Below are 12,164 nucleotides of genomic sequence, written 5' to 3' on the forward strand. Positions count from 1 at the left end.
TTTGTGATTTTACTTGAACTAACCTGTCTTTTTACCTCTGCTCCACTATCTGCTCTGGCACTCTGGTTCCCACCCCCCTGCAAATCTAGATTAAACGCTCCCCAATAACACTAGCAAACCTCCCTGCAAGTATATTGGTCCCCTTGTAGTTTAGGTGTAACCCATCTCTCTTCTACAGGTCCCACCTGCCCCAGAAGTGGTCCCAATGATCCAAGAATCGGAAACCCTGCCCCCTACACCAGTTCATCAGCCACGTGTTCATCCGCCCAAGCATCCTACTCCTACCCTCACTGGCACGTGGTACAGGTCGCAATCCTGAGATTACTACCCTCGGGGTCCTGCTTTTTAACTTCCTTCCAAGCTCTTTGTACTCACTCTTTAGGACCTCCTCACTCTTCCTACCTACGTCATTTGTACCGATGTGTACCACGACATCTGGCTGATCACCTTCCCACTTTAGAACGCTGTTCACACGATCAGAGACATCCCTGACCTTGGCACCCGGGAGGCAACAAACCATGCGGGAGTCTCTGTCCCGACCACAGAACCTCCTGTCCGTACCTCTGATCATTGAGTCCCCTATCACTACTGCTCTCCTCTTCTTCCTCCCACCCTTTTGCGCTGTAGAACCAGACTCAGTATCAGAGTTCCGGCTGTCGCAGCTTGTCCCAGGTAAAGCATCTCCCACAACAGTATACAATTTAGTATACCTGTTGTGGAGGGGTATGGCCACAGGGGAACCCTGCTCTGCCTGTCCTTTTACATTTCCATTTCCTCTCCTTACAGTAACCCAATTTCCTGTGCTCTGCTGCTTAGGTGTAACTATCTCCCTAAAGCTACTGTCTATAAACTCCTCATTCTCCCGAATTAGATGAAGGTCATCAAGCTCCTGCTCCAGTTCCCTAACATGCTTTGCTAGCAGCTGCAGCTGGATGCATCTTTTGCTGGTGTTGTCGTCAGGGATACCGGATGTTTCTGGGTCAGAACTAAAAATGTTTTTATTAATTAATATGACATGAACTCTACTAGCTGCTTGGGCAGCACTGGTATACTGTGTCCAACTCAATAACATCTTGTTACAATTGTTTTTCTAACATATCCACACTAATAGATAGTTTGATATGTGAATTGTTTAGTATCACCCACATTCCAATCCTCACAGGTAAGGCAAATTAAAGCAAAATGTTCCAGTCACAGAGGTTGGGTCAGCTTACTGCATCTGGTATTACTGGTGAATAGTGGTGATCCAGTATTCCGCTTCATCTCGATAACGACAATTTCACAGGGCTGGATTTTATGCCTCCCTTCCCCCTTCCTTCCACTTGAAGCTGAGTATAAAATACAGAGCTTGACTTTCCCATTGCCCTCCCACCCATCCCCGACCTGTCTTACACTTCCTGGAGGCATCAGGCAGCCCATCCACCCTTGGGCCTATTGATGCCACTTAAAGGGCCTCATTGTGCCTCTGCTATTATTTTACCTGCAACAGGGGAAGGCCCAGCCGAGTGGGTAGCCCGAAAGCTTTCCAGGTTTCACCGTGTGAGCTGGCATTGGGCACGAAGGAGGGAGGGGGTGGGAGGAGCTACTTTGGAGGGGGCGCTCATTAAAGCCACACAACCCCCTGCTTTATCCTCCATCTATGGCCTCTCAAACCTAACTCCAAGCAGGCCCCACCGATATCCTGGACTTACCTAGCAGCCTGGCTCCATAAACCTCTTGTTCGACCGCACTGATTACCGGTAGTCCTAGAAGTGACTTCTGCTTGAACCTGGCACTGCTGGGAGTACAAAGCTGTCAGCTAATCTGATTGGTTGGCAGTGTAATATGGCTGAGGGGTCAGCCAGCTTTCTGGTGCATGAGCTCATTCCTCACAGTGGAGAAAATGGTCCCCTGTAAAATCCAGCCCATGGGGAAGCTCTTCCTGAAGTCATCTTCCTGACGCAATTAAATGTCATGTGATCTCATTTAAACCCACAAGCAATGGCTGCTTACACTGTCCAGAAACAGAGGAGGCTTTAAGTAATCTATATTTGTATTTGTGGGTATTAGAAATACGGTACAATTTTAAGTAAATTTAATTTTGTGTATCTGTATTTGAAAGGAGTCAGACTTCAGTTGGCTTAGATACATGCATGGTAATGAATGTTACAACATGAAAACAGGCAGGGCTGAAAGGAAAACTAGGCTGTTTTCTCGCAACCAGCGTCCACCCTAGGATAGAAAGAACTTACGAGATACTTGTCAGCTGGACCCAGGAGACGTTGGACAGGACCATGGAGTTGCAAAGAGTAGACTTCCCAAAATAAAATCCAAAAAACAGTGGGTGATAACAAAAGTATGTCTCAGGAAGATAGTTAAAATTAAAGGAACAGAGAACAAGAAGTTGAACAAGGTCCTGTTGGGTGAAGCTAAAGTAAAATGCTGAGAAAGTGCTCTGAGTTAATGAGACAGCTGCAAGAACCAGATTTAAAGTTGGCTCGGTGAAAAGCCAGACATCCAAGGTAAATCAATATTTTGGCGACATCGTAATGCAGCCTATGAAGCAGTAGTGTTCAATTGGCATGGCTGGCTGCCTGGCAGAATGTGTGGAAGTTCGAATGTATATGGCAGAAGAATACTAAAAGGAGAGATTGAAATCTTGGAGTTGGATCCTTGGGAAGGCATCCAAGAGAAAGTGTTGTTTGGGAGTAGATTCCAAAGTGTTTTTTTTTGAGAGCACAAATATTTGTGTGGAAACACTTGTGTGGAAATCAGAGTTCCAGTGATACCAGTTAGCGCACAGTGTGACAACATCTGGGGGATTTGATGAAAAATACACAAAAGTTGTATTGGGTGGCATCTGGCATTTGGTTTCAGAGTGTGGCGGGTCTGACCACAGTTGGTTTACATGGACTGTGTACTACTAAGAACATTAAAGCCTAAGATATATTTTGTAACTTGTGCTATCCTGACAAAAGTTAATCGGCAGTCCTGAATCAATCAAATCAAAAATTAAAACTTATGATCTGTTGAGCTGGGGTTCCACTCTGGGGCCTGACTGTCCAGTAGTAACATCAGCTGGGATTGTAGCAGGCAAATGAATATATCTTGGACTCAGGTGCATTTGATAAGGCTGAGGTCACACCTGTGATTCCATCCATCCAGATATTAGGACTCATTAAACTCTGCGAAATGGCCTCCCCAGCATACCTCAATGTTTTGTACATGGAACAGGAATTGGGATGTACGGTCTTGGAGAACAGGGCAACACAATGGCAAACCTAACAGAGTGTCATCTCTCTGCACTAGCCATTTGCAGCAATGTTTCATCGGATGTACTTGCATCAATTTCCTGGCCTGACAACTAGCCAGATTAAGTTAGCAGGTGAAAATGCTGATCAGTCATTCATGAAAGAGAAGCCTCCTCTCAGCCATCTGCTGAGAGATTTCCCTAGCTTGTTCAACCAGCCAAGATCCATGAATTATATACACATCATTTTGCACTGAAGGAATCATAGTTTTCTTGTAAAATTTTATTAGTTATTTCAGCATGGGATTTGAGATACTTGATTAAATCTTGCAAGTGGATAGTCATGATTCTATTGTCCTTCAGTTCTCCCTGTTATAATGTGAACACATTATACACATTTCATTCAAGATTTTCCTCAAGTTGTTTTTAATTGGTTTTACTGAACCTTCTAGACAGATCAAGGGTATTGATAAGGAGGCACCAGTGTAAAAGGCGGTTGTAACATTATTAAGCTCTGGCACCTTCTGGCATGCCACATGTTGTTATTACCCTCCCCAGTTCCTGGGTAGATTCAGTCTCTATTATTTCTGAGGTTTCAATCACCCTGAGATAATTTGGAACCTTACTGCAATGCAATGTGGTAGCGTGGCCCCTTTAAAGGGAGTGTTCCCTGAGGGCCACTAACCCCTTCCCAAAATTTCTCTTTTAATTTATACATTAGTTGTTCATACAATTGTATAATTTTAGATTTGCGTCACTCTGGCATCATGAACTCTGTTAAATTCAATGTTACAGGTATCACCTCATGATGCCTATCATGGTTTAATATTATTATTGCTGCTATACCATTAATAGGCTTCTTATCCCTATTATGTGTAAACATCATACCGCCCTGCCCGCCACGGGAATTAGAGTGGGCAGGGGGCAGACCATGAAAAGGTTTGTTGACCTCAGGTGGGATTTTATGGTTTCGGGATGAGGCGAGGCCGTAAAATCCTGCCCCATATGGTTGGTCATATCTCTTTCAATCTCTTCAGCTGCAGACAAGATGTTTGAGTTATCTGACTTGAACTCACTTGTTACCACATGTGGATTTAAACACCTGTAAATTCTGTCATAACTTTTCCAGTAAGTGTTGCCTGTTTGATAATATCTTGAATGGTCACCTATTTCAACCTGTAAGAACTGTACCCTTGGCTCATTTGTGAAGATAGTGGGGTGGTTTCTGCTCTTTATGAACAGTCCTTTACCCACTTGAACCGTGGTAACCAATGCTGTAGCTGACCATACTATTCCACAATTATTCTCAATGTTTTGGAAGGTAATATTTAGATATTGCCTTGGGGTGGCATCATTGGAACAAATTTTGCAGTCGAACATCCTGCATTTGGGGACATTGCAGGTGTCAGCACACCCAAAGTGCAATGGGCTAGCCTTGTCCTTGGCAAACCACTTGCATGATCAGTCTACATTTCAGGGGTGTCGTTTTCTTTCATTTACTACATAGTAGTGTGGTAAGAATCTGTGGGTGGAAGATGGCTCTGGATCTGGGGTTATGGAGGTTTCTGCAGCTCTTGCGCCTGGTCCAGTTTCACCTGGAATATATTGTACCTAGAGAGCTATGTCTTGGGCATTTCCTCCATATCATCCCAGTATTCTGGTTTCATTATAATCAAGCTTATTCCTGTGGCTTACCTGGTGTGGAATTAATTGGTTGTCTTGGGGGGCCCTTCCAATGTTTTGGGGGGCTCCCAGGCATAAATCTCTCAGGATTTTCCACAAGTCATCTAGCAATTATACTGGTTGCTTATGTTATAAAGGGGGAGGTTGATTTCCTTTCTGAAAACTAACACAACCACGCAAAGGGAAGTACCTCCCTTTCTAATCTGTTAAAGAGTATGTGAGAAGGGGTAATATCTTTGGCAACTTTTAGTGGTTAAATCAAAATAACTACCTGAAACTCTCTCTGTAAAAACAAGTAACACTTTATTTATTTGACTAACAGTGAACAGGTTAACTAAACTATTAACAAACTGAATAAAACAAACCGAATGCTGTTTAGATAATTACAATTCCCACTGACTAACAAAAAAATATTTTAGTCACTCTCAAAATTTCAACCAGGTTTGTCATCTTCCAGAATCTTGTCTTCTTTGATGATTTCTTCTGTCTTCACTTTCAAGATGACTATGGCCGACTATGGTAAGGTCTGCAAGACACAACAGGCTACAAGATGAAGGCATGTAAAATCGCCAGCTCCAACTCACCTCTCCCTGATGAGCTCAATGCATTCTATGCCTATTTTGAGCAAGAGGTCAGCGAGAGCATGCTCTCCACCCTGGAAACCCTGGATGAACCTGTATCTGGGGTCACCATTGCAGATGTCAGAGCAGCTTTCTTGAAGGTCAACCCACGGAAAGCAACTGGCCCGGATGGGCTACCCGGACGTGCACTCAGATCCTGCATGGATCAGCTGGTGGAGGGATTCACAGACATCTTCAACCTTTCTTTACAACAATCTGAGGTCCCTATCTGCTTCAAGAAGACGACCATCATCCCAGTATCTAAGAAAAACCAAGCAACGTTCCCTAATGACTATCGGCTGGTGGCTCTGACATCTATCATTATGAGGTGCTTCGAAAAATTAGTCATGGCACAAATCAATTCCAGCCTCCCGGACTACCTGGATCCACTACAGTTTGCCTACTGCTGCAACAGGTCCACAGCAGATGCCATTTCCCTGGCCCTGCGCTCAACCCCGGGACACCGAGATAACAAGGACACCTATGTCAGACTCCTATTTATTGACTACAGCTCAGCCTTCAACACTATTATTCCCATGAAACTCATCTTCAAACTCGGTGGCCTGGGCCTCGGCACCACCCTCTGCAACTGGATCGTGAACTTCCTAACTCACAGGCCACAATCAGTAAGGATAGGTAACAACACCTCCTCCACGATCATCCTCAACACCGGTGCCCCACAAGGCTGTGTTCTCAGCCTCCTACTATACTCCTTGTACGCCTATGACTGTGCGGCCAAATTCCCCTCCAATTCGATTCTCAAGTTTGCTGACAACACCACCGTAGTGGGTTGGATCTCAAACAATGACGAGATAGAGTGCAGGAATGAGATAGAGAATCTGGTGAACTGGCGCGGCAACAATAATCTCTCCATTAATGTCAACAAAACGAAGGAGATTGTCATCGTCTTCAGGAAGCGTAAAGGAGAACATGCCCCGGTCTACATCAATGGGGACGAAGTAGAAAGGGTCAAGAGTTTTTAGGTGTCCAGATCACCAACAACCTGTCTTGGTCCCCCATGCTGACACTATAGTTAAGAAAGCCCACCAACGCCTTTACTTTCTCAGAAGACTAAGGAAATTTGGCATGTCAGCTATGACTCTCACCAGATGCACCATAGAAAGCATTCTTTCTGGTTGTATCACAGCTTGGTATGGCTCCTGCTCTGCCCAAGACCGCAAGAAACTACAAAAGGTCGTGAATGTAGCCCAATCCATCATGCAAATCAGCCTCCCATCCATTGACTCTGTCTACACTTCCCGCTGCCTCGGCAAGGCAGCCAGCATAATTAAGGACCCCACACACCCTGGACATTCTCTCTTCCACCTTCTTTCTTCGGGAAAAAGATACACGTACCAACTCAAGAACAGCTTCTTCCCTGCTGCAGACTTACCTTGCATTAAGTTGATCTTTCTCTACACCCTAGCTATGACTATAACACTACATTCTTCACTCTCTCATTTCCTTCTCTATGAACAGTATGTTTTGTCTGTATAGTGCGCAAGAAACAATACTTTTCACTGTGTGTTAATACATGTGACAATAAATCAAATCAAATCAAATGTCTTGTTTCTTTCGACTCTGTACTGGGTATGTTCACCAAAGTTAAAAGCAGTATATTAGGGGGAAGCAATGGCCTAATAGTATTATCACTAGACTATTAGTCCAGAAATTCAGCTAATGTTCTGGGCACCCGGGTTTGAATCCTGTCACAGATGATGAAATTTGAATTCAATAAAAAATATCTGGAATTAAGAGTCTACTGGTGACCATGAAACCATTGTCGATTGTCAGAAAAACGCATCTACTTCAAAAATGTCCTTTAGGGAAGAAAATCTGCCACCCTTACCTGGTCTGGCCTACATGTAACTCCAGAGCCATAGCAATGCGGTTGATTCGCAACTGTCCTCTGAACAAGGGCAACTAGGGATGGGCAATAAATGCTGGCCAGCCAGCAATGTCCAAGTCCCACGAACGAATAAAAAGAAGAATAAAATCGTCCCACTTTCAGTTCTTTACATAATGCCAGTTTTAGGATATGTTAGGTACCACATTTTACCATGTTATGGGGTTCTTTTACTCTGAGATTGTTTATTAAACCTGCCTCAATATACAATATCAGATATAAAATAATCTGATCTCTGATTGGATCCATAACATATCGTTTCAGGAAACTGTTCCAAATTAGCTCTACGAATTCTTCCTCATGGCTACCACTGCAAATTTGGTTTTCCCAATCCACCTGAAGATTAAAGCCACACATGATTAATGTACTGCCTTTTTTCACATGCCCTCATTATGTCCTGATTTATTCTCCATCCTATATTATAGCAGCTGCTAGGGAGCCTATGGACTACTCTCACCAGTGTCTTCTTCTACTTGTTATTTCTTTCTTCCACTCATATAGATTCTACATCTTCCGATTTAAGATCATTTTCTGCTATTGTACGTATTTCATCTCGTACTAACAAAGCTACCCCACCACTCTTTCCTTCTGACCTGTCCTTTGAAAAGTCACATACCCCTGAATATTTAGTTCCCAGCTTTGATCTCCTTGTAACCATGTCTTTGTAATGGCTATAAGATCATACCCATTAACCTCAATTTCTGCCATTAAGTCATTTATTTTGTGCTGATTACTACATGCATTTAAGTAAAGAGCCATTAATAAGAGCCATTAATTAATTAAGAGGGTGGCACAGTGGCTAGCACTGCTGCCTCACAGTGCCAGGGACCAGGTTCGATTCCCTGCTTGGGTCACTGTCTGTGTGGACTTTGCACATTCTCCCCGTGTTTGCGTGGGTTTCCTTCGGGTGCTCCGGTTTCCTCCCACAGTCCAAAGATGTGCAGGTTAGGTGGATTGTCCGTGCTAGGTTGTCCCTTAGTGTCAGGGTATTTAACTAGGGTAAATGCATGGGGTTATGGGGATAGGACCTGGGTGGGATTGTGGTCACTGCAGACTCGATGGGCTGAATTGCCTCCTTCTGCACTGTGGGATTCTATAAATTTTGTCTTTTTACTATTTTCCCCCCATTGTCTATTTGCTGCTTTTTAAATATTTCTACACTCTGCCCCTTCATGTTACACTCTGTGTATCATTACCTCAATACCTGCCTTGTAATGCTGCCATACCCTATTGCTTTGTAAGCCTATGTATCCACTGTCCAGAACCATCTCCTCCTCTGTTTAGTTTAAAGCCCTCTCTCCTTCCCTAGTTACGCAGCTTGCAAGAGTACTGGTCCCAACATGGTTCAGATGCCAGCTGTCCCAACGGTACAGCCTCCACTTTCCAAAGTACTGATGCCAGTGCCTCATGTACCGAAACCCACTTTTCCCACACCAGTCTTTGACCACATATTCATCTCTCTAATTTTATGTACCCTATGCTAATTTGCATGCAGTTCAGGTAATACTTGAGACAATAACCTTGGAGGTTCTGTTGTTTAATCTATTGCCTAGCTCCTGAAACTCCCTATGGAAAACCTCTTTCCTCATTCTACCTATGTCATTGGTACCTACATGGACCATGACAATGGGATCCTCCCCCTCCCACCATAAGTTCCTTTCCAGCTTGGAGCAAATGTCCTGAACCTTGGCACTGGGCAGGCAACACAGAATCATGGTGCCATGGTCAGTCAGCTCATCTACCCTGCAATCCCCACTCTCATCCAAACAAGCTAAGAAATCCTCAAACCTGTTAGCTCGCTGCAGAGGCTAACACTTCTGCCCTCTGGATCCCGTACCTGCCTCAGCTGCAGTCACACACTCCTGTTCCTGACCACTTTCCAAACCAGCAGACCCTAACCCAAGAATGCCTCCAGATAATCTCTGATACATCAGTGTCTGCAGCTCAGCCTCCAGCTCAACGACTCTGAGCTGACGTTCCTTGAGCTGCAAACATTTACTGCAGACGTGTTTGCCCTGGATCATAATGTCATCCAAAGCTCCCACGTGCTGCAGCCTTGACACATCACATGTCCTGCAGTCCTTAATGTGTTTTAAATAAGTACATAATTAAATCATTTACATATTCATAGTGCCTTTTATCTATTTTATTAAATAACCACCAAGTTGTGCACCATTTTAAACCCTAGTGAAAGGGTAGAACTTACCCACTTACGAAATTTTCACCAAACAAATTTTCCTTTCCCTGTCATAGAGTAATAACCAATCCACACTCCAAGCTTGCACTCTGATTCTTGGTGCACTCTATTTACTTCTCTTACATTAACCCTATTCTATTTTGTATTATCTCAGGCCCTTATTGCAGATGCAAGTTTCTCACACACTGCCTTTTACACTGAGCACTTACCGGCCATTCAACTTACCAGTTTCTTGTGATCTCATTGTTGTCTTTGTGTTCCCCCATTGCTGCCTCACAGCAGCTGAAATACTCTCCAAATAACCAGTTTCTTCACTGCGGCAGGGGAGACCACTTTTAGGATGGAGTCTCACTCAGGATAAGGTCTTTCCCACTGCTCATGCGCCCATTTACTGATCATTTCATTACATCAAGATGCCACATAAATATAAATGGTTGTTGTTTTGCACATGGAGAAAAGTTGTTTTTGTATTTTTAAATATTCTTTACAGATACTTTATTAAATATTACTTGAGCATTGCTGAAAAAAAGAGACATAAGCATGCGCTCGAAGCTTTTCGTTTAGCACTCATCAGGGCAGATTGCAAGAATACCAACTGTAAAGGGAACAATGATAATAATAATATCCATGCAGTATAAATGGGCTGGCACAGTGGCACAGTAGTGAGCACTGCTGCCTCACAGCGTCAGGCACCCGGGTTCAATTCTGGCCTTGGGTAACTGTCTGTGTGGAGTTTGCATGTTCTACTTGCGTCTGCATGGGTTTCCTCCAAGAGCTCCAGTTTCCTCCCAAGTCCAAGGATGTGCAGGTTTGTGGATTGGCCATGCAAAATTGCCCCTTAGCATCCCAAGATGTATAGGTTAGGTGCATTAGCCATGGCAAATGTGCAGGATTATGGGGATAGGGCAGAGGGGAGGGCCTGGGTAAGATGGTCTTTCAGAAGTCGGTGCAGATTTGATGGACCAGATGGCCTCTTTCTACACTGGTGGGATTCAATTCTTACATCTATGCTGAAAAGCTTATACAGCATGTCTCTTATTTCTCTTTTTTCAGTAATATTGCACTTCCAAATGACGAGAAATATTACCTTTGCAAAAAGAAGATAGCACTGATGTTCAAATACACAAAAGGTAATTTATTATTTTACAACAATTGCAAAAAATGCTCCAAATCATTAAAAGCACATTTTGTATAGCTGACAAGATATGCATCCTTCCTGTTCAGAGGGTGTTTAGCTATTCTTCCTGCATCTTATCAGCTTTCGGAAGGTTAACTTGAAATCTTCATTGAAACTTGTATACAAGAGAGGGTTAATTAAAGAATTGACATAACCCAGCCATGTTAGACAATCACCAACCAGGGGAGAAGCAGTCCAAAGGTGAAGACCCACAAGGAGCTCCTTGATGAAAAAGGGCAGCCAGCAGATAATGAAAGCCCCGAGTATGAGTCCCAGGATGCGAGCTGCTTTCCGCTCCCTGGAGCTGGAGATCTGCTGGCGCTCACATGTGCCCCCCAGCCCATTTTCGAGTGGTGGGTTCCTGACTGTCACATGATCATTTTGAAACTTCAGTGCGGGCTCAGAGCTGGGTAGATCGGACACACAGAAGGTGTTTGTCAGCTTATAGCTCATGTAGGTGGAGATTTGGCTGTCGCTACTGCGACCACTGAAGTGGCGGCTTGAGCCGCGCTTCTGGTAAAGGTTCTTGGCTGCATGGTAGATGCGGTAGTAAAGAATAAGAATTAAAGTTAATGGAACATAGAAGGCTCCAAATGTTGAGTAAATGGTATAGATCATGTGGTCGTGCTGTATAATGCATTTCTCGCCTGTACTGTTAACATTGTGACTCCTCCAAAATAGGGGAGGCATGGATATGAAAACAGAAATGCCCCATACAGCCAGGATCATGACTGCTGCACGCTTTGCAGTTCTTTTTCTAGTATATTCTATGGCATCGGTGATGGCCCAATATCTGTCCAGGGCAATCACACACAAATGGAGGATTGAGCATGTGCAGAATGTCATGTCCAAGCTCAGCCATGTCTCACACACAATATATCCCAGAAGCCAGGTCTCGCTAGTAATGTACATAATGCTGACAGGCATGACTAAAATGGCAACAAGGAGGTCCGTCAGAGCTAGGGAACATATGAGATAGTTTGCAGGTTGGTGCAGTTTCTTTGTGATACAGATAGCAGCTATGACAGCTGAGTTCAACAAAGTGGCCATAATTGTAATCAAGGCCAGGACCAAAGCAATGACAGTCCTTTCAGTGAATGTTTTTGTTTGTCCTGGACACGAATTGAATGAGCAGTTCGTGAAGTTCATTGTTTTAAATCTCCAGAATACAGATGTTTACAATTTCCAAAACATAACAGAAGTTGCCACTCTCTCTGTCAATTCATTCTTTGAAGAGTAGGATTATTATTGCTACAATGCCAAGTCACGGGATCAAAATCTTGGGTGTTCATCACAAACAAACAATTTTGCTGTTGTCGAAGACAGATCAAATCAATTTCCTAAATGAGAGA

General features: G+C 43.7%; 1 protein-coding gene across 1 annotated transcript; it reads right to left on the bottom strand.

The window, feature by feature from the left end:
• Positions 1 to 10,866: 10,866 nt before the first annotated feature.
• On the bottom strand, positions 10,867 to 11,961 carry htr1e (5-hydroxytryptamine receptor 1E). The gene has a single exon (XM_078230584.1). The coding sequence runs from the start codon at positions 11,959 to 11,961 to the stop codon at positions 10,867 to 10,869; it is 1,095 nt and encodes a 364-aa protein (XP_078086710.1).
• Between the last annotated feature and the right edge of the window lie 203 nt (positions 11,962 to 12,164).

This window comes from Mustelus asterias, chromosome 15 (assembly GCF_964213995.1).
Source record: "Mustelus asterias chromosome 15, sMusAst1.hap1.1, whole genome shotgun sequence".
NCBI lineage: Eukaryota > Metazoa > Chordata > Chondrichthyes > Carcharhiniformes > Triakidae > Mustelus > Mustelus asterias.